The 25,215-nt window shown below is 54.6% G+C and overlaps 1 protein-coding gene across 1 annotated transcript in view; it reads left to right on the top strand.

Moving 5' to 3' along the window:
- Positions 1–25,215, top strand: part of LOC133625220 (syntaxin-binding protein 4-like) — a 50,910-nt gene that overhangs the window by 5,341 nt on the left and 20,354 nt on the right. Inside the window, exons 2-6 of the mRNA XM_061994015.1 lie at positions 7,435–7,508; positions 13,804–13,899; positions 14,767–14,836; positions 15,800–15,874; positions 24,426–24,511. Of these exons, the coding sequence (XP_061849999.1) occupies positions 7,435–7,508; positions 13,804–13,899; positions 14,767–14,836; positions 15,800–15,874; positions 24,426–24,511 (401 nt within the window). The remainder of the gene's footprint in view (positions 1–7,434; positions 7,509–13,803; positions 13,900–14,766; positions 14,837–15,799; positions 15,875–24,425; positions 24,512–25,215) is intronic.

The raw sequence follows: 25,215 nt of genomic DNA, 5'->3' as shown, positions 1-25,215 counted from the left end.
TTTATTCCAGCCAAGGCTCTGGCCCATGCCTCAAAGGAGTCATTCTGGGGATTCATTTCTTAGCAGTCTCAAAGGATCTCAGAAGTTTGTGCATTGAAGTTTGGTGGTGGGGTGGAAATGATCTCTTACAGTGGTTATTAGAGGACTTGGAGTGTGATCATTTAGTGTAACTGGCAGGAGGTTGGTAGGTGAGGGCTGCTTGAGCATCCATTCACAGGTGGACTGCCTAAAAACATCAGCCCATGGTGAGCATGGTGCTGGGGCAGCTCCTGCACCTCACAGAGCTGTGCCCTGGCATGGTGCTGGGGCAGCTCCTGCACCTCACAGAGCTGTGCCCTGGCATGGTGCTGGGGCAGCTCCTGCACCTCACAGAGCTGTGCCCTGGCATGGTGCTGGGGCAGCTCCTGCACCTCACAGAGCTGTGCCCTGGCATGGAGCTGGGGCAGCTCCTGCACCTCACAGAGCTGTGCCCTGGCATGGTGCTGGGGCAGCTCCTGCCCCTCACAGAGCTGTGCCTTGGCATGGTGCTGGGGCAGCTCCTGCACCTCACAGAGCTGTGCCCTGGACATGGTGCTGGAGCAGCTCCTGCCCCTCACAGAGCTGTGCCCTGGCATGGAGCTGGGGCAGCTCCTGCACCTCACAGAGCTGTGCCCTGGCATGGTGCTGGGGCAGCTCCTGCACCTCACAGAGCTGTGCCCTGGCATGGAGCTGGGGCAGCTCCTGCACCTCACAGAGCTGTGCCCTGGCATGGTGCTGGAGCAGCTCCTGCCCCTCACAGAGCTGTGCCCTGGCATGGAGCTGGGGCAGCTCCTGCACCTCACAGAGCTGTGCCCTGGCATGGTGCTGGGGCAGCTCCTGCCCCTCACAGAGCTGTGCCCTGGCATGGAGCTGGGGCAGCTCCTGCACCTCACAGAGCTGTGCCCTGGCATGGAGCTGGGGCAGCTCCTGCACCTCACAGAGCTGTGCCCTGGCATGGTGCTGGGGCAGCTCCTGCACCTCACAGAGCTGTGCCCTGGCATGGAGCTGGGGCAGCTCCTGCACCTCACAGAGCTGTGCCCTGGCATGGTGCTGGAGCAGCTCCTGCCCCTCACAGAGCTGTGCCCTGGCATGGAGCTGGGGCAGCTCCTGCACCTCACAGAGCTGTGCCCTGGCATGGTGCTGGGGCAGCTCCTGCACCTCACAGAGCTGTGCCCTGGCATGGTGCTGGGGCAGCTCCTGCACCTCACAGAGCTGTGCCCTGGCATGGAGCTGGGGCAGCTCCTGCACCTCACAGAGCTGTGCCCTGGCATGGTGCTGGGGCAGCTCCTGCACCTCACAGAGCTGTGCCCTGGCATGGAGCTGGGGCAGCTCCTGCACCTCACAGAGCTGTGCCCTGGCATGGTGCTGGGGCAGCTCCTGCACCTCACAGAGCTGTGCCCTGAGCATGGTGCTGGGGCAGCTCCTGCAGCTCACAGAGCTGTGCCCTGGCATGGTGCTGGGGCAGCTCCTGCACCTCACAGAGCTGTGCCTTGGCATGGTGCTGGGGCAGCTCCTGCCCCTCACAGAGCTGTGCCTTGGCATGGAGCTGGGGCAGCTCCTGCACCTCACAGAGCTGTGCCCTGAGCATGGTGCTGGGGCAGCTCCTGCCCCTCACAGAGCTGTGCCCTGGCATGGAGCTGGGGCAGCTCCTGCACCTCACAGAGCTGTGCCCTGGCATGGTGCTGGAGCAGCTCCTGCCCCTCACAGAGCTGTGCCCTGGCATGGAGCTGGGGCAGCTCCTGCAGCTCACAGAGCTGTGCCCTGGCATGGTGCTGGGGCAGCTCCTGCACCTCACAGAGCTGTGCCCTGGCATGGTGCTGGGGCAGCTCCTGCACCTCACAGAGCTGTGCCCTGGCATGGTGCTGGGGCAGCTCCTGCACCTCACAGAGCTGTGCCCTGGCATGGTGCTGGGGCAGCTCCTGCCCCTCACAGAGCTGTGCCCTGAGCATGGTGCTGGGGCAGCTCCTGCACCTCACAGAGCTGTGCCCTGGCATGGTGCTGGGGCAGCTCCTGCACCTCACAGAGCTGTGCCTTGGCATGGAGCTGGGGCAGCTCCTGCACCTCACAGAGCTGTGCCCTGGCATGGTGCTGGAGCAGCTCCTGCCCCTCACAGAGCTGTGCCCTGGCATGGTGCTGGGGCAGCTCCTGCACCTCACAGAGCTGTGCCCTGGCATGGAGCTGGGGCAGCTCCTGCACCTCACAGAGCTGTGCCCTGGCATGGTGCTGGGGCAGCTCCTGCACCTCACAGAGCTGTGCCCTGGCATGGTGCTGGGGCAGCTCCTGCACCTCACAGAGCTGTGCCCTGGCATGGTGCTGGGGCAGCTCCTGCACCTCACAGAACTGTGCCCTGGGCATGGTGCTGGGGCAGCTCCTGCACCTCACAGAGCTGTGCCCTGGCATGGTGCTGGGGCAGCTCCTGCAGCTCACAGAGCTGTGCCCTGGGCATGGTGCTGGGGCAGCTCCTGCACCTCACAGAGCTGTGCCCTGGCATGGTGCTGGGGCAGCTCCTGCACCTCACAGAACTGTGCCCTGGGCATGGTGCTGGGGCAGCTCCTGCACCTCACAGAGCTGTGCCTTGGCATGGTGCTGGGGCAGCTCCTGCACCTCACAGAGCTGTGCCCTGGCATGGTGCTGGGGCAGCTCCTGCACCTCACAGAGCTGTGCCCTGGCATGGTGCTGGGGCAGCTCCTGCACCTCACAGAGCTGTGCCCTGGCATGGTGCTGGGGCAGCTCCTGCACCTCACAGAGCTGTGCCCTGGCATGGTGCTGGGGCAGCTCCTGCACCTCACAGAACTGTGCCCTGGGCATGGTGCTGGGGCAGCTCCTGCACCTCACAGAGCTGTGCCCTGGCATGGTGCTGGGGCAGCTCCTGCAGCTCACAGAGCTGTGCCCTGGGCATGGTGCTGGGGCAGCTCCTGCACCTCACAGAGCTGTGCCCTGGCATGGTGCTGGGGCAGCTCCTGCACCTCACAGAACTGTGCCCTGGGCATGGTGCTGGGGCAGCTCCTGCACCTCACAGAGCTGTGCCTTGGCATGGTGCTGGGGCAGCTCCTGCACCTCACAGAGCTGTGCCCTGGCATGGTGCTGGGGCAGCTCCTGCACCTCACAGAGCTGTGCCCTGGCATGGTGCTGGGGCAGCTCCTGCACCTCACAGAGCTGTGCCCTGGGCATGGAGCTGGGGCAGCTCCTGCACCTCACAGAGCTGTGCCCTGGCATGGTGCTGGGGCAGCTCCTGCACCTCACAGAGCTGTGCCCTGGGCATGGTGCTGGGGCAGCTCCTGCACCTCACAGAGCTGTGCCTTGGCATGGTGCTGGGGCAGCTCCTGCACCTCACAGAGCTGTGCCTTGGCATGGAGCTGGGGCAGCTCCTGCACCTCACAGAGCTGTGCCTTGGCATGGAGCTGGGGCAGCTCCTGCACCTCACAGAGCTGTGCCTTGGCATGGAGCTGGGGCAGCTCCTGCACCTCACAGAGCTGTGCCCTGGCATGGTGCTGGGGCAGCTCCTGCACCTCACAGAGCTGTGCCCTGAGCATGGTGCTGGGGCAGCTCCTGCACCTCACAGAGCTGTGCCCTGGCATGGTGCTGGGGCAGCTCCTGCCCCTCACAGAGCTGTGCCCTGAGCATGGTGCTGGGGCAGCTCCTGCACCTCACAGAGCTGTGCCCTGGCATGGTGCTGGGGCAGCTCCTGCACCTCACAGAGCTGTGCCTTGGCATGGAGCTGGGGCAGCTCCTGCACCTCACAGAGCTGTGCCCTGGCATGGTGCTGGGGCAGCTCCTGCACCTCACAGAACTGTGCCCTGGGCATGGTGCTGGGGCAGCTCCTGCACCTCACAGAGCTGTGCCCTGGCATGGTGCTGGGGCAGCTCCTGCCCCTCACAGAGCTGTGCCCTGGCATGGTGCTGGGGCAGCTCCTGCACCTCACAGAGCTGTGCCCTGAGCATGGTGCTGGGGCAGCTCCTGCACCTCACAGAGCTGTGCCCTGGCATGGTGCTGGGGCAGCTCCTGCACCTCACAGAGCTGTGCCCTGGCATGGTGCTGGGGCAGCTCCTGCCCCTCACAGAGCTGTGCCCTGGCACTAAACTTGCTGTCTAGCCTTGACTGAGTCACTTAGGGACAAAGCTGGAGGGTCACCCAGTGCTTCAACCCTCCTGCTTTAATGCAGCTTGATGCTGGGCTCTGTTGTCTATGGGATGGCAGGAGAAAGAGCATCTCCCCACTACTGTGTCTCTGTGAGGATGAGCAGCTTTGTGATGCTACAGCCATCCATCAGCCTGGGAAACGGCCCCACATCCAGCTTCTTGTGCTTGGCCTGATTTGGACCAAGCCTTTGTTTATCCAAGTTTGGATCTTGCAGTTAAGTGAATTCATTGTTTTTAGGAGAGTTTTGGCCACCTAAAGCTCAAGTCTGCTGGGGCTTTTAACATTTCATCTGAATGCCCTCAAGTGGAAGTCCCTTCAAAGAACCCCCAGTGGTTGTTACTGTTTTTAGCACCTTGTGCCTGCCAAACTGGGCTTCACGTGGCCATTGGGGAAGGTCTTGCTAATCCAATTAGTTGCTCACATATGGGGAAAGTCATATCAGATTCAAGGGAATATTTGGCCAAGATGCTCAGCTAATGAGGTCTGGTGCCACTAATGAGGTCTGACCAGGAGCCTGCAGAGAGATGCTGTAGGAACAGCATGAGGAAGACACCACTGATGGAGCCAGGGCCAGGAGCTTCCTTGTGGCCATAGCTGTCCCCAGAGCTGGTAGGGATGCAGGACCTGTGTCCTCATGCTGCCCACAGCTCCAGGGTAACATGTTTCTTGTGAGTTTATCTTAATTTCTCCCCATGCCCATTAAGATGACAGCCCTGTACTTGTCAAGCCCCAAGAGCTGGCTTGTTCCAGCTGTGTCCCTGCTGACTGGCCAGCCTTGGGTAACCTCATTTCTTGCCTCCATCCCCACATCCAATGAAACAGGGGAGGTCACATTACTTCTGCAGTTGGGTGATGTGCATCAAAGACAGAGGTGGAACACACTGTTCAAAGGCAAAGGACAGAAGGATAGAATCATTGTGGTTAGAAAAGACCTTCAAGATTGAGTCCAACCACTCACCTCACGCTGCCAATCCCACCCCTGACCTGAACCATGGCCCTCAGCACCTCATCCCTGCACCTTTGGGATGGTGACTCCACCACCTTCCTACTCCACCACCCCTAAATCCTACTTCTGACCTCCCAACAAAGAGTGCAACAGCTGAACTTGCTTTGCATTAAGGAGAAAACGCTGTGAGCTGGAAAAGATGCTAAAAGAGAAAACCCCCTAAACCCCTAAGTGCTACAATCTGTTATTGCTTCCAAAGCTTTTGTTACAGATTTTAAGCCTTTAGAGACAGACAGCACACACATCCTGCACCCAGCACTGCCCTCCATCCCTGGAGATGCTCTTCCCAAAGCTGCACTGGAGGCTGGATGCAAGAACTGCCCCGTTGTGTGCTGGCTGTGTGTGCCAGCCCTGCCTGGGGGGGCTGCCTGGGCTCCCTCCCACCTTGGGGAATGCTCTTGCTCTGGGTCCTGTTGGCTCTGGCTTGCATAAGCTTTAATCTAAAGTTGGGGATGTTTTGAGCTGATCTGTGTTAATGTTGGGTGGAATTAACATGCATATGGGGAGACCACGTGACGCCCCCTGACCTCCCCCCCCCCTTTTCCCTTTTTCCCATCGTTTTTAACGGATTTCTGCCAAGTGAGAGTGGCTGGAGCCTGGCAGGGCTGGGCTGCCAGCACCAGCAAGATGCCTGCTGTCTCTGTCCTTTACAAGGGAGTCATCATCATCAGCAGGTAATTCCCCTGCAGGCAGAGGAGGGGGCAGGGAGGGGGCACGGGGCAGCTCTAGAGGGGGTCCTGGTGGCATCTTCCATCTAAAGGTTGGGTGCCAAGGGGTGGTTTGCATGCAGCAGAAGAGGCTGAGGACATCATAACCAGTGGTTTCTGTGTGTTTCTTGCATGTCTGGTGTTAGCAAAGTTCATTCTGCATCAGCTCAGGGGTAGGAGCTGGTCAGATCAAATAGGCATCTGCTTCCCTCTGTCCTCCTGTCGCCTTGCAGCCTCAGTCTGAGCTGTTTCTGGGGGGTAAATTGAAGCAGGGCAGCCTCAGGCTTGTTCTGGCTTGCTGGGGGTGCCTTCAAGCTCTGTTTTCTGACAGCCAGATGTGGCCAGTTGTTTGGGCAGCCTCCTGAATACATTGCAAGAATATCAAGGTTAGGGGGATTTTTAAGGAGCAGAAAATCTCCCAGTCTGAATCTCAGTGTTGCTGGCTCTGCAGAAAGGTTTGGTATTCTGAGAGGTATTTTGGATGCCTGTAAAGAGAAATCCCTGAGGTCTGTTCCTCTCCTGTGTCTTGCTGGACTCAGAGGAGCCTGTTGTGCCTTGTGCTGTTGTCCCTCCTCAGCTGCATCTAGATTTGGGAGCTGATACTGATGTGGAAACTCCTTTTCTCCTGTGATTTAAATCTGGGGAAGCCTTTTGGGAGCCACTCACCTTGGTTTCCCACCTGGCACAGGGTTTGTCAAGTCAAGGTCATCCATCCATCCATCCATCCATCCATCCATCCATCCATCCATCCTCACGCCCACCCATCCCCACCACGGGCCACCCAAGGAGGAGAAATGCTGGTGGCCCCAGGTTCTAAGGCAGAGCAGAGCTGGGGGCTTTCAGTGTCATTTCTTTGGGACACCCACCTTGCCAGAAGGTGTTTAGGGGGAGGCTATGGGGTGGTTGGAAGAGTTACTTGGCACAGGGCAAGCTCGAATGTATGATGCTCTTTCAGCTGCTTTGGCTGGGGATGAGAAGCTCCACACTCAACCTGCCTGGTCTTGCACCCCTCTCTTTTCCAGCCCCTCTGCCAGAGGGATGGAGGCTGTAACAGAACCTCAGGAAGGGCTCTTGCCCTGCTGTCTTCATTACATTGTGAAACTGGTTTATTCCCAGAGCACTGGTCCGAGCTCTGCTCTCATTTCCCTGGGGCTGGACAGCTGTCCAGCCCTGTTAATCTGGAGTAATGAATCACAGACAGGTCCATCAGATTTGCTGGGTGGGGAGGATGATGTCCAGCCCTGCCACATATTCTTTCATTTATCTGTATAACCTTCTGGGGGATGGGATGGGATGGGATGGGGTTGATTTTTCTTGCCAGTGTGGGCTTAATACCCAGGGCTGTGTCCCTCAACCTGTGTGTCTGCATGGCTTTGTGAGCAGTGTCCATAGCAGGAGGAGGGATGTGCTTGTGTGCATGTTGGTTGGGCACCTGGGTGTCTGTTTGGTTTAGACCTTGAAAGAAAGAAAGATGCTTCTATTTTCTCTTCTCTTCTCTTCTCTTCTCTTCTCTTCTCTTCTCTTCTCTTCTCTTCTCTTCTCTTCTCTTCTCTTCTCTGCCAGGACACTCATGGGACCGTATGGGATGGATCGAACCGTGCACTGCTTTGATTTCTATGACTGTGCAAACGGGCTGGGTGAGTACTGAAACCTCTGCAAGGGACATCAGGGTGGGCTGGGGCAGCTCAAACATCCCCTCAAGTCCTCTGCTCCTGTATCATGATGTGCAAAGTCTGATATCTCACAGAAACCCTGCAGCTTCTGCCTGCTCCTGTGCAGCATCTGGTGGCACCTTTTGCAGCTGGGAGGTTAAAATAAGGTCCAAATCCCAACTAATTCCCTGGTGGTGTTGAGCAGCTGCAGTGCTGAGAGCTGTGCAGGAGCCCAGAGGCAGAGCCCCTCCCCTGAGGAGGATGAGGGGAGGGGAAAAGGCTCCTCAGACTTTTCTAACTTCATGAAATCAAAAGTCAATCCATTTTTAAAATGACAAGAGTAATAGATAAAGAAGATCCCAAACCCTTCCCAGCTGCTGCCCCTGTCCCACTGCAGGCAGAGCCTCCAGGAAGCCACCCTCGTGGGTGACACAGGGGGTTGCAGCTCTCCTGGGGAACAAGGTTGGTTTTGGAAGGTTTGCCCAAAGTTTGGTAGTTTTTGGGAGGTTTGGTAAGGGCATGAGCACCAAGGCACTCAGACATCCTTCCACAGTGCTCTGGACATCAAAGGACATAAGAGAAGGGAAAAGAGATGGTCATAGCCATCAGAACGTGGGAAAGAGCCACAGGGTCATGAAGCTCAGCCCTAAAGGATCCAGGATCCATCTCAGCTGATGTCCTGGTGCTCCTCCATGAGCTTCAGGAATAACCCTGGATCAGCATTTCTCAGGGTCCATCACACAGTGTCCCTCCCAAGTCTGACTTGTCAGTGCAGCATCATTCCACAGAGCAGCTGTGGTCCCCTTGGTGACATCCACGAGGGACCATTTGGGGACCCCTCCTGAGAAGTTAAACTCCCTGAGATGAGTTACAGAGTTGGCTGTTTCCAGCTGTTGGGTCACAGGGCTTTCTGCAGTGGAGGAGGGGCTCTGCTCTTCTGTTCATCAGCTTCATGGGAGCTCAGAAAAAATGTCTTTGCTGGGTGAATATGGTCTTTTAATCTCCAGAAGTGGATTTGGTGTAGTTGATGGGATTGTAGCTGTTGAGTTACATTAGCTTGTTAAAGAAGGAGACCCAGAAAGGCCTGACCAGGCTGTCACTGACCTGTGCAAGAAGCACACAGATGTCACACCTCACTGCAAGCAGCTTTGCTGTGTCCCAGTACTCCTCTTTTCCCCCATCATGTGGCCAGGGGGAGGTCTTTGCAGGGTCTTGCAGACTCAATGCTCTTGTGATGTGCTGCAGGAAAGTGCAATGATGTGGACTTTCTAATGCTTCATCCTCCCCAGTGACTCTTGAAACACCCAAGGCAAGCAACCACCCTCCAGCAATCATCCCATCCTTGCTGAGGACCAAGGGCTGCTTGCAGGAGCCCCATGTCTGCCATAGGAACAGCTGCTCAGAATATGATGTTTGATGGGAAAAGGTGCCTCCATGAGTTTCTTGTGCTCAGATGTGGGTGTTATTCCAGCAGAGTCTCCCCAGAGCAGCATCAGCTTGCTCAGTGTGGCAGGTCAGCGTTTGGCCCTGGCTCTGCTGCCCTGTGGCTTTTGGTGGAAAGCCACATGTGAACCTCAGCAGAAGTTCAAAGGGGTTACCTGGCAGCTCCTAAAGCCCTGCACTTTGAATTAAAGAATAGCCATCAAAGGGAAGTGCTGATTAAGAAGCATTTCCCAGAAACACCGAGATCCCATTATCTTGACCTTCATCTTCTTAGGACGGGGCAGCGAGTGATTCACCTCCAATCTGGCCCTTCCTCCAGACAGGGGAGGGGAAAAAAAAGCTGGCCTGGGCTGTAAGATCAACAGAAGGATTAAGGGAAATGTAATTGAACATTGCTAGCTTAGACACAAAGCAGGCAGCCTCTCCCTTGGCAGGGCCAACGGGGTTGGGATGTGCCGGAGATGATGATGACAGTTGGGCTAAACAACCAGATTAGCCAGGACACCCCTTGACCCTGTGGCACAGGGAGCTGGGAGCAGGTGAGATTATAGCCTGAGAAGTTGAGAAGTGTGACAGTGACATTAGTGGGAGAGGGATTAGGTGAGGGGCTTGAAGTGATGTGTGGGGTCCTTGAGGATGGAAAGCAAACGCTGCCTGGGTCGGTTTAACCTGGGTGTCCAGCTGGGGCTCTCCTGTAAACACAGAGAAAATAGTGGGGATGTGGGCATCAGCTCCAGGACTTTTGCCAGAAAGGAAAGATTAAATAGAGGGATCTAAAATAGGCTAGATTATCTGGCCCTAAGTATGACTTAATGAGCATTATAGTGGGAGTTTGATGCTGTGATAATGAAAGAGCCGTTATTTACCTGCACTGGAAATGGGAGTGAAGGAGGTGTTGATACAGTGCAAAGGCTCCCAGGAATGCTGCCACTGCAGGCTTGGATGGGTTAGGTTTGTTGTAATCAGTCTGTGGCTCAGTCTGAGCCCTAACAGGGGTGAGGCCTTCCTCTTCACCCTCCTCCTTCTCCTCCCTGCACTGCTGGGGACTCCCCAGTGCATCTCTCAAGGGGCAGGACTGGCATCTGCAAGGCTTCCATGGAGAGGAGGTGGGTGAGAGGGCAGCATGGGCAGAGCCTGGCAGCAGCTGTCTAGCCAACAAGGGGGTGTGAAGAGGGGTTTCCCCCCCCCATGGAAGTTTTGTCAGGAAGCAATACTGTGAGTAATCGCTGATTTTAATAACGAGATCGGATTTTCTCCTGACATCGCTGGGGATAAAGGAGGATTTGTGGATACTTCAGCTATATTAAGCCATTATTACAATTGATTTGTGAACACAAAAGGGAAATGAGTCATTATTGGCCAAGAAGGCCAATGGCATTCTAGGAGGCATCCAGAAGAGTGTGGGCAGCAGGGGGAGAGAGGTTCTGCTGCCCCTCTGCTCTGCCCTGCTGAGGCCTCAGCTGAGTCCTGTGGCCAGTTCTGGGACACTGAGACAGGGAGCTGCTGCAGAGAGGCCAGTGCAGGGACACCAAGGTGCTGAGGGGATGCAACATGTGTGTGAGGAGGAAAGGCTGCAGCCCTGGGGCTGTTCAGCCTGGAGAAGAGAAGCCTGAGCTCAGGGGCACCTCAGCAGCACTGACAAGTACCTAAAGGCTGGGTGTCAGCAGCATGGGGGACACTTTGTCCTGTGGTGCCCAGGGACAGGACAAGGGCTGATGAATATCAACTGGGACACAAACAGTTGCACTCAAACACAAGGAGAAACTGGTTTGGTGCTGAGGTGAGGGAGCCCTGGCCCAGGCTGCCCAGGGAGGGTGTGGAGGCTCCTTCTCAGGAGGTTTCCAACCCCACTTGGACATGTTCTTGTGTCCTCTGACCTAGGTTGACCTGCTTTTGCAGGAGGGTTGGACTGGATGATCTCTACAAGGTACCTTCCAACCCCACCATACTGTGGCTCTGTGATGGATTTGACACTTTGGCAGAAGAACCTGTCCCAAGCAGGTCCTGTTGGGCTGCTGGGTGATGTCATGGTTGTGCCACTTCTGAGATGCTGATTTGTACATGATCTGTCTCGTGTCTTATCATTCCCAATGGCTTCTGGGGTGAAGAAAGGCATAGAAATGTTCTGATGAAGGAAAGAGTGTTCCAAGGTGAAGAAAGACATCCCTCTGCCTGGAGAAGAGGAGGCTGAGGGCAGCCAGCAGCACTCTCTGACACTCCCTGCCAGGAGGCTGCAGGGAGCTGGGGGTCGGACTCTGCTCCCCAGGCAGCAATGACAGGACAAGAGGCAATGGGCTGCAGCTGCCCCAGGGGAGGCTGAGGCTGGAGCTGAGGCACAACTGTTTCCCTGAGAGGGGTGTGAGCCCCTGTGCCAGGCTGCCCAGGGAGCTGGGGGAGTGCCCAGCCCTGGAGGGATCCCAAAGGCGTGGGGCTGAGGTGCTGAGGGCTGTGGGTCAGTGCTGGGCTGGGCAGGGTGAGGGGAAAGTTTGGGCTTGGTGATCTTAAAGATCTTTTTCCAACTGAAGTTATTCTGTAGGATGAGTTCTTGAGTCACCACCTTGGCTTAAGTTGGACTTCCACTGTCCTCCCCATACAGGGAAACCACTGGGGCTTTGCCTCTGCAGGATCTCCCCACCTTCCCCCATATCAGTGATTTCCCAAACCCATCCCAAGTGTGAGCCTGCTCCCCAGGGTCTGTCTTACAGCTGGTGGCAAAGCCCATCAGCAGCCCACCCAGCCCAGTTGTGAGCCAAGAACCTTTCCAGCTGATCATCCTCAGTGATGACCAAGTTTTATCTCCTGCCAGTGGGCTTTAGGGCTGCAGCATCCCCTCTGCACAGGGGCCTGCTCTGCCCTCATGTTGGTGAGGCTCATGGCACTCAGGGATAGCTCTTTTGGGCAATATTTCCCATTTGAATGACTTTCTTTTGAAGTGCAAAAGAGAACAGCACTGGTGCTTGCTCCTGAGGTGTTCTGCTGTGAGTTCCCAGTGCCATGCATACAACAGCTCCTCACAGATGCCTGTGATGAATGCATCAAGCCCAGGGAATAAAGTCTAGCACTCAGCCAGGGCTGGGGTTTTGTGTGGGAGAAGCAACAGTTGGTGAGTAGGGGAGTGAACTGGAAATGTCTTAACAATCAGGTTTTCATCACAGTTGTAATGTAGAGGTGACTTGAGGGACAAGGGTTTTCCCTGGAGGCAGCTGAAAACTGTGAGAGTCCTTAGAGCAGAGCTTGGCTTGTAAAAGGAAGGGAATTAGGGATGGAAACAGCACCATTGCCTTGAGTAATCCTGATCCAGGAGGCTCCAATGCTGCTTGTTTCAGAAAGTGGTCTGGTGGTATGGGAAAAAGCTGTGTTCTGCTCCCTTTGGTGCATGCCAGGGCTCCATCAAGGCAGCCCATCAGCCCAGGGCAGCAGGCAGAAGACGAAGCTGCCTTCATGCTGGCAGTGTCCCTCTGCAGTGCTGCCTGTCCTCAGCTTCCCTCCTGTCCAGAGCAGCAAACTGCCAGAGCAGCAGCTCTCAGGGGAGATTTGTTAATTAAAGCCAGGCTTTTTAATCCCTGTCCACAGCCTGGATCTTTGAAGCAGGACTTAATGAGCCTTGGACAAACAAGTCTCTTGTGCCTTTTCCTGCCAGGCAGCTTACACACAGTGGCAGGGACAGGTCCTGTGGCTGGAGAGGTGGCTGTGCAAGGCATGAGCCCTTGGCCAAGGTTCTACACTGCCCCAATGGGCTGGGGAGTTTGAGACCACCCCAAAAGCCATCTCTGCACCCTGGCTCTGGGATGCTCCTCCTGGGTGCAAACACTGACAAAACATCATTGCTCCTGGGGCTGCTCCTGGTGTGCAGCTCTGCTGTCAGTGACAGCTTCAAAGGCTACAGTGGTGATGCTGCTGGATCCTGCAGGCAAGGCTGTGTTGAACCCAGGCTTGTGCAGATGTTGCAGCTCACACATGATCTCCTGGGAGAAATGCTGGTCCTCAGTAACATTTCCCATGACAAGCCTTAGCAGAGACATGAGCACAAGCTGAGGCATCAACAGCAGGAGCAGAACCTTTCCCATCAGTGATGACCTGTTGGAGGGGGCCCAGAAGAGAGCTGAAGGTGGAGGAGAGAAGGCTCTGGGGAGACCTTAGAGCAGCCCCTCCAGCACTTGAAGGGGCCTACAAGAAAGATGGGGACAGGCATTTCATCAGGGTCTGTAGCAATAGCTTAAAACCATTACCCTGTATCCTCAAAGAGGGGAAGGTCCAAGTAGATATGCTGAGGCACAGGTTGTCCAGTGAGGCTATGGATGCTCATCCCTGGAAAGGTTCAAGGTGAGGTTGGATGGGGCTCTGAGCAACCTGATTTGGTTGAAGATGTCCCTGCTCACTGCAGAGGGATTGGACTAGATGACCTTTAAAGGTCCCTTCCAACCCAAACTAAGCTGTGAACGTGGGGTTGGGGAAGGTGGTCACTCCCTAAGCTGTGAACTTGGGGGTGGGGAAGGTGGTCACTCCCTAAGCTGTGAACTTGGGGTTGGGGAAGGTGGTCACTCCCTAAGCTGTGAACTTGGGGATGGGGAAGGTGGTCACTCCTTGCCAATGCCTTTCCCAGAAGCTTTGTCCCCAAGCAGGAGCTCTCAGATGCCTTTGAGCTATGTCAGTGGTTGTATCCTGTTGGTTCTGCTGTTGCCTGTGTAGTGTGGAGGGTACATGGGGCTATTCCCTAATGGCTTTTCAAAGGGATATCAGGCAGGGCTGGGGTACCTGAGAGCTGTGTCCCTCTGAGATGGCCTGTGGAAACAGCCATTCTTCTGCCCTTGGGTCATGGGCATTTCTTTTCCTCCAGGTATTAAGGTAATTGGTGGCATCAAGGAACTCACTGGAGAAGAATATGGAGTTTATGTCAAGAGGATCCTTCCAGGAGGTGTTGCTTATGCAGATGGTGAGTAAAACATAGTGTGGAGCACCACAGAGTCTGAGAACAGCAAAGATCCAGCTTATTTATCTTATATGTTGCCATCTGAGAGGCTGCAGGGAGCTGGGGGTTGGGCTCTGCTCCCCAGGCAGCAATGACAGGACAAGAGGCAATGGGCTGCAGCTGCCCCAGGGGAGGCTGAGGCTGGAGCTGAGGCACAACTGTTTCCCTGAGAGGGGTGTCAGCCCCTGTGCCAGGCTGCCCAGGGAGCTGGGGGAGTGCCCAGCCCTGGAGGGATCCCAAAGGCGTGGGGCTGAGGTGCTGAGGGGTCAGTGCTGGGCTGGGCAGGGTGAGGGGAGGGCTGGGACTGCACCAGCTCCAAATGCTTTAACAACACAAATGATTCCATGATTCTATGAGCTCAGGTGCTCCCTCCCAGGTTTTCCAGCAGTGGGGGTATCCTTTCAGTGTGTCAATCATTATAACATCTGTCAGCAGCCTTGTCTTGGCTTCCCAGCCTCTGTATGATTCCTTCATGCCTTTAAAGCAAGATCCATCTCTGCCATTCTCCCATCTCACAGAGAAAAATCAATGCAGAGCAGGTAGAGCTGCCACTCCTGGTTTCCTACCTGACCTCACCCTGAATCAAGCAAAAGCTTTATTGCATTGTTGTGGTGTTTCCTCCTGCAGCAGAGGAGATGCTGCAACCCTGGCAGGGTTTGTTCAGGGAGGCTGCACAACCTTCCTCTGTGGACATCTTGAAAAACAGGTTGGCTGAGCCTCTGAGAAATGACCCATGACTCTTTCATCCTGTCTCTGGGCAAGGGGAGGAATTGCCCAAGCTCTTCCAGTCCCTTCAAGCTGCAGTTTCTATCCATTAGGTTTCTTTTCCAGGGCGCCTGCAGCCAGGAGACCAGATTCTGGAGGTCAATGGAGATTCCTTACTTGGGGTTACAAGTGAGAGGTACCACATCCCAACAGCAATGCTGCATCCCTGTTGCTTTTGGGTCATTCTGTCCATCATACAGGTTGCACAGAGGACATCAGGGCATGGTTTTGTCTGTGCTCTGGTGATGCCACCACTGAGTCAACTGGGCAATGACCAAAGGAGAAGCTTCTAGATAAAAAGACACCACTGAACCCAAACTTGATGTGTGAGATATCCAGATGTTTCCCCAAAGTGCTGTTTTAATTGACAGCTCCTGGTATGTCCCCATCCATCTGCTGCAGCTTCCCAGCAAGCCCTGCAGCTCCCAGTGCTGGAGATCAGCCAGTGCCAAAGTCCAGCAGTGCTGCTCTGCATGGAATATCCCCTCCAGAGCTGCAATCCAGGCCCTCAGCTCCCTGCCAAGGACATAATTAACTGATCCAGAGGAGCACAGCACTTCTGGGGCACCCCAAAAGCAGCCTGCTGCTGCCTTTGTACTTCTGCATGGCTGGATGCTTGGGAAGCAAGATGAGGAGCTTCTCCTGCTCCCAAAGCCTCAGAGCAGCTGGGTTTGATGGAAGAGGTCCCCATAGACATCTGTGGAGCTGCAGGGGAGCTGTGTCTAGCCCCCAGCACACTGCCCTGACTCCCATGGGGACAGTGCATTTCAAACCAGAAAGCAACATCCCGAGGGAGGAGATGTGCTGGGAGGTTTGTGCTCACCACCACATGCATCTTCTGGGTCTGCTTTGTCCTCAGGGACTTCTAATTATTGCTGGAGTGGGACAATGAGGCTGCAGCTTGGCTGCCCTCCAGCCCTACTGCCAGGGCAGGGAATGAGGCATCCAGCCAAAAAAAGGTCACTTGGATGCTGATGGGGTTTGCCCAGGCCATTGGTCTCTGCCCAGTTTGCCTTTAGCTTTGGTGTGTGGCTGTGTGTGAGCTCGACAGAGCACTGCTGGGAGCTGGGGTTGATGTTTTGTGGTCCTTGTGTCACAGGGCTGTGGACATCCTGAGGACAGCATCAGCCACCAGCCACATGCGCCTTCTCGTGGCCCGTGACGACGATGCCAGGTGAGGGCTGTCACCTGCCCCAAGCAGGGGGATCCTGGCACTTGTTGGCACCACACTGCTGCCACCACAGGGCTGCCCCTCAGCCCATGCTGATGGCAGAGGCAGCCAAGGGTCTGTGGTAATGTGCCCTCGTGGGCAAGAAGCCAATGGCATCTGGGTGTGTGATGAAGAGTGTGGGCAGCAGGGGGAGGGAGGTTCTGCTGCCTCTGCTCTGCCCTGCTGAGGCCTCAGCTGGAGTCCTGTGGCCAGCTCTGGGCTCCCCAGCTCCAGAGAGACAGGGAACTGCTGCAGAGAGGCCAGTGCAGGGACACCAAGGTGCTGAGGGGATGGAACATGTGTGTGAGGAGGAAAGGCTGCAGGGCCTGGGGCTGTTCAGCCTGGAGAAGAGAAGCCTGAGCTCAGGGGCACCTCAGCAGCACTGACAAGTACCTAAAGGTGGGTGTCAGCAGCATGGGGGGACACTTTGTTCTGTGGTGCCCAGGGACAGGACAAGGGGTGATGGACATGAGTTGGGACACAAACAGTCGCACTCAAACACAAGGACAAAAACTGGTTTGGTGCTGAGGTGAGGGAGCCCTGGGCCAGGCTGCCCAGGGAGGGTGTGGAGGCTCCTGCTCAGGAGGTTTCCAACCCCAGCTGGACACGTTCCTGTGCCCCCTGAGCCAGGGGAAGCTGCTGGAGCAGGGACTGGGGCTGCAGCAGCTCTGCAGGGCCCTTCCAACCCCCACCCTTCTGTGATTCCATGATTCTGTACCTGTACACCAGTGGGAGTGTGCTGGAACTGTGATGGGAAGGGAGGGAGGCAAAGCTGGTATTTCCCAGCTGCAGATCTGGCTCCAGCCCAGCCTGTGCCAGGCCCATGGGACATTCTGGCACTGAGCAGATCTCCTCAGGTGTTTCCTTAGTGATGGCCTGGGCAGCTCCAGCCTCATCTGTAGGATGACATGGGCTCCTTCAGCTCTGCTCTCTGGTGCTGAGCTTCCTATGGCTTATCATGTCCTGCACAGAGCTTTGGATGAAGATGTTCAAGAACAGCAGTATCTTCCCTTTCCTTTCCAGTTGAGTTAAGGTCTGTTCTCCCCAGAGGATTCCTCCTTCTCAGGGTGGATGAGCAGAAACCCTTCACTGCTTCCTGGGCAGCTTTGCTTTCTCCAGAGTGGCTTGGAGGGTTCAAAAGGAGAAGGAGAGAGTTCAGTTTTGTCTCGTCTGGGTTTGTGTGGGACAGTGATGGTGTCACCAGAGAGGACAGGGTTGTTGGAAGCACACTGTGGGGTTTGTGGGGTCACATTCCCTGGGAGATGTGGTGCAAGGTGCTGGGGCATCCTCTGCTTGTGGAATAGAAACACAGGGCTGGAAGCTTGAGGTGAACACCAGGAACCACTACAATGAGAGTGGGTTTAGGCAGAGCTGAGCCATGGGCAGGCAGGTTGGTGGTCCCCAGGCTTTGCACTGCTGCCTGAGGATCAGAGTCATTTGCTCACTGTACCCACATCCCATTAGTGTCAGAGCTGGTGGTTTCATTCCTTATCCATCAGGAGCTGTGGAGCATCACTGCCTTAGCAGAACAGTGAAAGTGTAATGACAGGGATGAGACTAATTCTGACACAGTAATACACTGGGGGAAGGATTCTTTGCCATTAATGACAGGCTGCTCTCACCTGGGCTCTTCCAGTGAAAGGAACATCTCTAATAATTTATCCACTGTGAGTCCTTCCACAGCTGCTGAGGAAGCACAGGGTGAAGTAGGTCAGCAGGGCTTGACTCAGGAGTTTGACCCTCTTCTGGTCTGACTAATGATGTGCAGGATACATTTCTGCATAGCAGTGGTCCCCTGCTCTTGCTTTAGAAGTGGCACTGGGCATCTTGCACTGCTGGCTCTGAGTGGCTGTTGCCAGGGCTGTTACCCAGGAGCAGGGATGGCTTCCAGCAGCTGAGCAGCTCCCTGCACCACCTGCAGCAGGACTCCCTCAGGAAAACACTTTCTTTGGCCTCTTTCTCCAAGAAGAACAAGAATTCTCCAAGAATCTACAAGAATCGAGGTGCTGGAGTGTGTCCAGAGATGGGCAACAAAGCTGGGGAAGGGGCTGGAGCACAAGGGGCTGAGGAGGGGCTGAGGGAATGGGGGTGTTGAGCCTGGAGGAGGCTGAGGGCAGCCAGCAGCACTCTCTGACACTCCCTGCCAGGAGGCTGCAGGGAGCTGGGGGTCGGGCTCTGCTCCCCAGGCAGCAATGACAGGCCAAGAGGCAATGGGCTGCAGCTGCCCCAGGGGAGGCTGAGGCTGGAGCTGAGGCACAACTGTTTCCCTGAGAGGGGTGTGAGCCCCTGTGCCAGGCTGCCCAGGGAGCTGGGGAGTGCCCAGCCCTGGAGATATTGATGCACACAGGAGGTGCTGAGGGATATGGTTTAGATTAGTGCTGGGCTGGGTGAGGTAAGTGGTTGGACTCAATCTTAAAGGTCTTTTCCAACCAAAATGATCCTGTGGTTCTCAGCCAGAGCCCCCCAGAGCAGGTTTTCTGCCTTCCCCCATTGCTCATCTGTTCCAAGCTGTTGAGGCATCTCAACGTGCCTCTTAATATCTTAAACTGCAGCAGATGTTCCTGAACACACAGACCCAAGTGGCTTTGTGGGCAGCTCCTTGGTGCATCTGGCAGCACTGAGCCAATCCCCTTGTGAAGGAGCTGCTGAGAACCAGCCCAGGGAGCCTGGGAGGGCAACAGAACTGGAAGCAATTCCTTTGGCCCCAGTTTGTTGGTGGTTATCAGTTCAATCTGCACAAGGTTAGGCACTGGAGGGGAGAAGTAATCAGTTCATTTATTTCTTGTTGCTTTTTTGAAGATTTGCAGAGATTTCACTTACATAATCATCCCTCAAACTGTTTAATACACAGACACACATCTCCAGGATTAAGGGCTGTGGGAACAGGGGAAGGATTTTCCTGCTTTCTGCTCCCCCCCCTCTCCTCCATCCTTAGTTTTGTCTTTCTTTTATTGATGCCTTATTACTTTTTAAGCCTGTGGGTGTGCAGACAACCCTCTGGCTTGGCTTAAAACGGGCTCTCTGACTTCTCAGAGGCTGTCAGCTCTGCAAGTGCCACCCACAGAGACACTGTGAACTCCCCATCACTTGAGGGATGGCCTTGCACCTTCCCACTGCCCAGCAAAGATGCTCATGAGACATGAAAGCTGAAGGAGGACGTGGGGAGGAGTGTAGCTGAGTGCATTTGCAGATACTCCCCTGCAGGTTGTCTTTGTAAACCCTGAGCACACAAAACACACTGGAGGAGGAAACATAATGGCTCTGAGTTTGGAAGGTGAGCCAAGCCTCCTGCCAGTTTTCACAATGACTCAGCTGAGTAGCATTTTGTTGTGGTTGCCTTGGGGTGAATTTGACTCATAAATGCTATTATTTGTCTCTGGAGTTAATTATAGGCTCAAATTATCTGTGCTCTTAATGGAACTCAGTCCTGGAGTGTATCTGATGCATGCTTTGAGCCTGTCACATCAGACATGCTGCAGAGAGCTGCACTAATGCCAGGGCTGAGAGCAGAAGGTGCAGCTTTCGAGCTGGACACACTGGGTTTGGCTCATGGTTGGGTCTGACTTTTTGGTCTGTGCTCATCTTTAGCTAATGAGGATAATTTTATTGCATGCTGGTAATTATTGTTTATTCATTCTTTGCCTGAAAGTTACAATAGTTCCTTGTTTCTCTGCCTTGCACAGATATCATCCTGGTCTTTCAGGTTTATCACTGTGAGGAAGCCAGTTTGAGCTGCAGCTCCTGGTACTTGCCTGATAAGATGCTAAATGCATTGCATCTCCACACCATACCCAGAGTCATCTCGGTGGAAAAGGGCTGTTGCATTAGTAGGGGTTGCACAACAAGCAGTGAGGGAAGCAGGCTGCTCCCCTGCAAGGGCACAGCTCAGACCCAGGAATCAGCAGAGAGGCTGCTGCTGGAGTTTGTGCCCAACCTGCTCTGGTTGAGAACAGGCAAACCATGAGCCAGCAACGTGCCCTGGTGGCCAAGAGGCCAATGGCATCTGGGTGTGTGAAGAAGAGTGTGGGCAGCAGGGGGAGGGAGGTTCTGCTGCCCCTCTGCTCTGCCCTGCTGAGGCCTCAGCTGAGTCCTGTGGCCAGTTCTGGGCTCCCCAGCTCCAGAGAGACAGGGAACTGCTGCAGAGAGGCCAGTGCAGGGACACCAAGGTGCTGAGGGGATGGAACATGTGTGTGAGGAGGAAAGGCTGCAGCCCTGGGGCTGTTCAGCCTGGAGAAGAGAAGCCTGAGCTCAGGGGCACCTCAGCAGCACTGACAAGTACCTAAAGGGTGGGTGTCAGCAGGATGGGGGGACACTTTGTTCTGTGGTGCCCAGGGCCAGGACAAGGGGTGATGGACATCAGCTGGGACACAAACAGTTCCCCTGGCACAGGAGGAGAAGCTGGTTTGGTGCTGAGGTGAGGGAGCCCTGGCCCAGGCTGCCCAGGGAGGGTGTGGATGCTCCTTCTCAGGAGGTTTCCAACCCCAGCTGGACACGTTCCTGTGCCCCTGAGCCAGGGGAAGCTGCTGGAGCAGGGGCTGGGGCTGGGGGAGCTCTGCAGGGCCCTTCCAGCCCCCACCATGCTGGGATTCTATGTGATTCTGTGATTCCTGTGAGCCCTGGGTGTGCCAGTGGGGTTGTTTGGCTCAACACTTGGTGCTGAGGTGGAGGGCAGCCCTGGGGCTGACTAAAGCCTGGAGTGTCTCAGGGCCACTGGCTGCTCTTTGGGGCAAACCACACATCCTCAAGCTGAGAGGCTGAGGTGCACCCCTGCATGCCACCACCTCCCAGGCATGGCTGGAAAAGCAAAGCCCAGCAGCAGCACAGCTTGGGATGTGTTAGCTCTGTGCAGCCCCAGCAGAGCTCAGTCTTTGTGCCATTCCAGAGCATCATCCCACCCTGACAGTGCTGGAGATTCTGTAACTGCTGTGAGCCGAGTGAGAACATGTGCTCTTGTGATGCTTTTGCAGTGTTTGGGTCTCACAGCTCTCACTGACCTAAGGCTTTGGGGGTGTTTTGAGACAGGCTGTTAATTTATCTGATGTCCCAGGCTCCTCTTTTTTCCCCCAGCTGAGGTTTCCAGACACTGTGCCCTCACATAACTTTTGATGTAGGAATCACCCTTTGTTCTCTCAAGAACAAAAGGGAAGGACAAAAAGGTGTTATGACACCAGGTAACAATATTCTACCAGTAGACTGGCCACCAGCTGCTTAATCTGGAGCAAAGTCGTGCTACAGCTGGCAAACCCCATTGTCCCACTCCACAGCATGGGGCTGCCTGGGCAGGCCTGAAGTTTCTTACAGGGATCCTCCAGAGCTCAGCTGCCTGCATCAATGAAAAAGAGCTGGAGAAGGCATTGTTAAAATGAACTTCACACCTAATGCAACCCCATGTTCCCTTTCCTTTGAAAGGAAAGCCAGGCACTTTAGTCTTCCAGGCAGCTGACAGTTCAGGATGAGTTTGCAAGGGTCAAGCTTTCAATATTAAAGGCATCTTCTGGAGTCTCTGGGTGGCTGAGAGCACAAAGGCAGACCTGTTGGCATGCCTTCAGCATACTGGTTCATGAATCAGCAGTGTTTGGGCATCACCTGCCCACTTGCAAATTCCTTCCACTACAGCACCGAGCACAGAACTCATCTCAGGGGACTGACACCAGCAAAGTGTGTTGCTTGCTGCTGGGGTAAGTGTGTGCTTCAGCTTAGTCATGTGTTTATGTCCTTGATGGAGAACTGGCCAACAAAGCAGGAGCTGGGACAGCAGTGTGTGACATAGCATTTAGTCACATCATCCCTACAGCAAATGGCTGGGCTGGACCTGAGCTCCCAAAGTAACCCCAGGCTCAGAGCTTGTTGTTCAGGCTGCTGAGCAAATGATGAGAAATGCTGCTTTGTGGGTGAGCTTGACAACACAAAACAAACAACAACAAAGGGTGCTCAAGTCATACATGGCCTTGCTCATAACAGAGTTGGGCATCACGGGCTGGTGATGGGCTTCTGAGTCCTTCAGCAGGGTTTAAAGGGCAGAAGAGCTGCCAGACAAGTTGCATTTGCATTGGCTAAGAGGTTTTTCCTCACCATTGTTTTAAGTTTATAACCTGTTTTGTGCTCTGTTGGGTTATTATCTGAGGAAGATGGAACAATGGGTGACCACAGAAAACACCCAGCCCAAAACAAAAGCCCAGCTGCTGATGGATGGCTTGGTAACCACTGGAAAGAACAGCTTCCAGCATGTTGGACCTGCCACTGCAATAGATGAGGGAGGGATGGGGCCATCATTGCATGAGTTCCCAGTGCAATGGTTACTATTTCACCTCTAGAAATACAGGGAAAATCTATATACAAGGCTTAACCCAGGGAACCACAGCAAACTGCTGTCCCACTGCTGCAGGATCTGAGTTGTCCTTCCACACTGTTACCTGCATTTCAGTGTGTGATGCTGTGAAACTGCCTGTTTGCAAGGGTTTGTGGAAGCTGGGGTTTCTGAACAAAGCAGTTGTCTTCTTTTAGGCTGACAGGCAGTAGTGTTGATGCAGGGAATTGGGATTCACCAATGGTGGATTCCCCACTGGGTGTTGTGTGACACTGGGGGCTCAAATGAGGTTTAACTGGAGGAATTAGGCAATAATAGATAAGGCAGGCACTGTTCCTTGATGCTTGCTCATGAGCTGGTTGTTAGTGAGAAGGTGCAAGTTACTGAGAGCATTTCCAGCAGGAATCTAAGGAGCTACTGATTCATTCATCATTTAATATTGTTGGCTCTAAACTAGCCCATAATACATAACATCTGTCCTGGTAAAGTATACAGGTGACACAACTCTGCTTGTGTGTCAGAGGAGTCTCCCCACTGAGGAACCTTTGCTGTGGCTGGTTACCTGCAGGTTTATGCCTTGAGCTTGGCTGACTGTCCAGTGGGAGAGCTACCCAGTCATCACCAGGCCTTCCCTCTGGCTAGAGCATCAGGGAGGCACCTTCCCACGGGGATTCCCTCATGCCTTCAAAGTGGCCACTGAAACAACACTTCCAGGGCTTCTCCCCTTTGCCTGGCTGCTTATTTAATGCCACCTCTAAGAAATTCATCATCCTTGAGGCTCTTTGCCCAAAGGTTGGATTGCTCAGGCAGTGTGGGTTATAAAGGGAGAGGACCACACAGACACAGAGGGGGACACAGTGTGCTCCTGGGAGCAAGGAGCCAATGTGGCAGGGATGGGCACAGGAGGCTGCTGCTTGAGCATGGCATCCCCTTGCTGAGCCTCCTCATCCAAAAGCATGTGAGAGACAGAAGGATTCCCAAAATGATGCAGGAGCTGGCAAAGATGGTTAATGGTGGTTCTCACTGGGATTTATAAACCCAACAAGTTGGAAGGCCACAGGGCAGTTCATCTCTTGTGTGCAGGTACTTACAGCTCCTCAAGCACTCAATACACTTGGGTAGTGATGTGGTGGTCAGATTCAGCCAGGAGGGAAGGGAATGGGAGAGACTTGGGCACTGTGGCAGGTCTCCAGGGGATGCTGTGCTTGAGATCTCTTTGCAGAGAGGCAATCTAGGGAATAAGGGGGTTTACCTCAAGGCAGAGGGATCATTCCAAATGTTTGTGGGCTGACATTGCTCCCTGTTCTTGACTTCACTGACAAGCTCTTCTGATCCTGATACCTGTGAATTTAACGTGTGCCTGCTGAGTCAGCACCTTCAGCCATGAGCTGCTGGGAAGAGCACAGAAGCCTGTGTTGCTCTTTGTGTGTGGGGGGGGCTCTTTGTTAAGGTCTTATGCTCCAAGAGTTTGTGGTGTGATGTTGCTGGAGGATATCACCAAGGATAGACTGAGAGACTGAGCTGCAAGTGCTGCAGAAGCCATCTCCCATCTTTATCCCAGCAAGAGTTAGCAAGAGCTGCTTTCTGACTAGGAAAGGAGTCAAAAAACCAGAGCATCATCTACACTGAACTGTTCTGGGAGTAGTTACAAATAGGCCAAGCATTTTGGGACTGTGTTTACATAGTTACAGCTCCTTTCTGACAGTCTGTTTAGTTTTTGTGGTAGTGTGTTAGCAAAACTTCTGAGCCTTAGAGCTGGGGATGAAAGTATTGCAGCTGATTCCTGGGAAGGTCTAGGCAAAGGGGTGCAAGGCAGAAAGGCAAGGCAGGGCTCCTGTGTTCATCTGCCCTCTCTTAGGAAAGACAGCCCCTATCCCCAGTGCTTGTCCATATGTTCCTTCCCAGCCCTTCTTGCCCATGTTCACCCTGAACACTTCCCAGAGGAGGAAGGAGCCCCACTGAAGCTCCAGCCCATTGTGGGAAAGCTGCACTGCCATGAGATTATCACCTTTAGGTCTTGCACAACCTCTTAGAAGCCATGTGTGTCCTACCCCTATGCATGAGAAGTGCTGTCTGCTCCCCATTGCTGACAGCAATTGGCCCTCTAGGCTTGCTCATAAGCCACTGCCATCAGAGGCAGCCTTGTCATATCATCAGGTGGGGAATAGTTTAGAGCAGCAGCAGACTGTACTGTGCTTTTCTTTGCAGGAGAGAGTTCTCTGAGCTGCTGGAGAAGTTTGGCTCCCAGAGCAACACGGGCTCAGCACGGAGCTCACCGATCCTGCACGGTGGCAGTGAGTAGCTCGACCTGCCTTTGGGGAGGGACACCCAAAGCCCTTCTCTTCTACCAAGAGTTTCCTTTCTCCCAGTGTTCTATTGAAGGAGTTTTGATTGGGTTTGTGTAGGTGTTTGGCTGGAGGTTTGGAGGAAGAGAAGTCCTGCTTGTTCTTGTTGCAAGCACTCAGTGACAGAAGATATTACCCAATGTCTACCTGGGGGTAGATCCAGTAAATGCTTCTGGTGCCTGAAGAACTGCTTTGTCCGTCCTTCTGTCCTCTATGCTGTTGTGTCACCACAATGGCTATTGCTAGCACTTAAGGCATCCTTGGGTGCAGGGCAACAGGCATGGCCAGTCCTGTCTTCACAGAGCAAGTAGAGAGCAAGGCAGCAAGCTCTCCTCCTTGGGGTGCCCAAGGGAGAGTTGAGTTGGGGTCATAACTACTTCCCACCTCCCCAGACTCTGCTTAACTGACCTGCTGAGGCAGGTAACCCCATCAGTACCCACCTCTGCAGGTGCAGCTTTCTGCTGTGGGTTTCAAAGCATTGCAGCAATCATTCCTTCAATGATCATTATTCTTCTATTGCAAATGGGAAACGCTGAGTAAGATGCAGCCAAGTCAAGCTGGGTGATGTGCAAGTGCATCCCACCCCGTGTGCATGGGGAAAGGAGCTGTCCCTTTGGTCTGGGATCCCACCCTGGGCTGCCAACCCTTCCCCT

This window comes from Colius striatus, chromosome 3 (assembly GCF_028858725.1).
Source record: "Colius striatus isolate bColStr4 chromosome 3, bColStr4.1.hap1, whole genome shotgun sequence".
NCBI classification, from domain to species: domain Eukaryota; kingdom Metazoa; phylum Chordata; class Aves; order Coliiformes; family Coliidae; genus Colius; species Colius striatus.
This window is presented reverse-complemented; position numbering and strand designations above follow the sequence as displayed.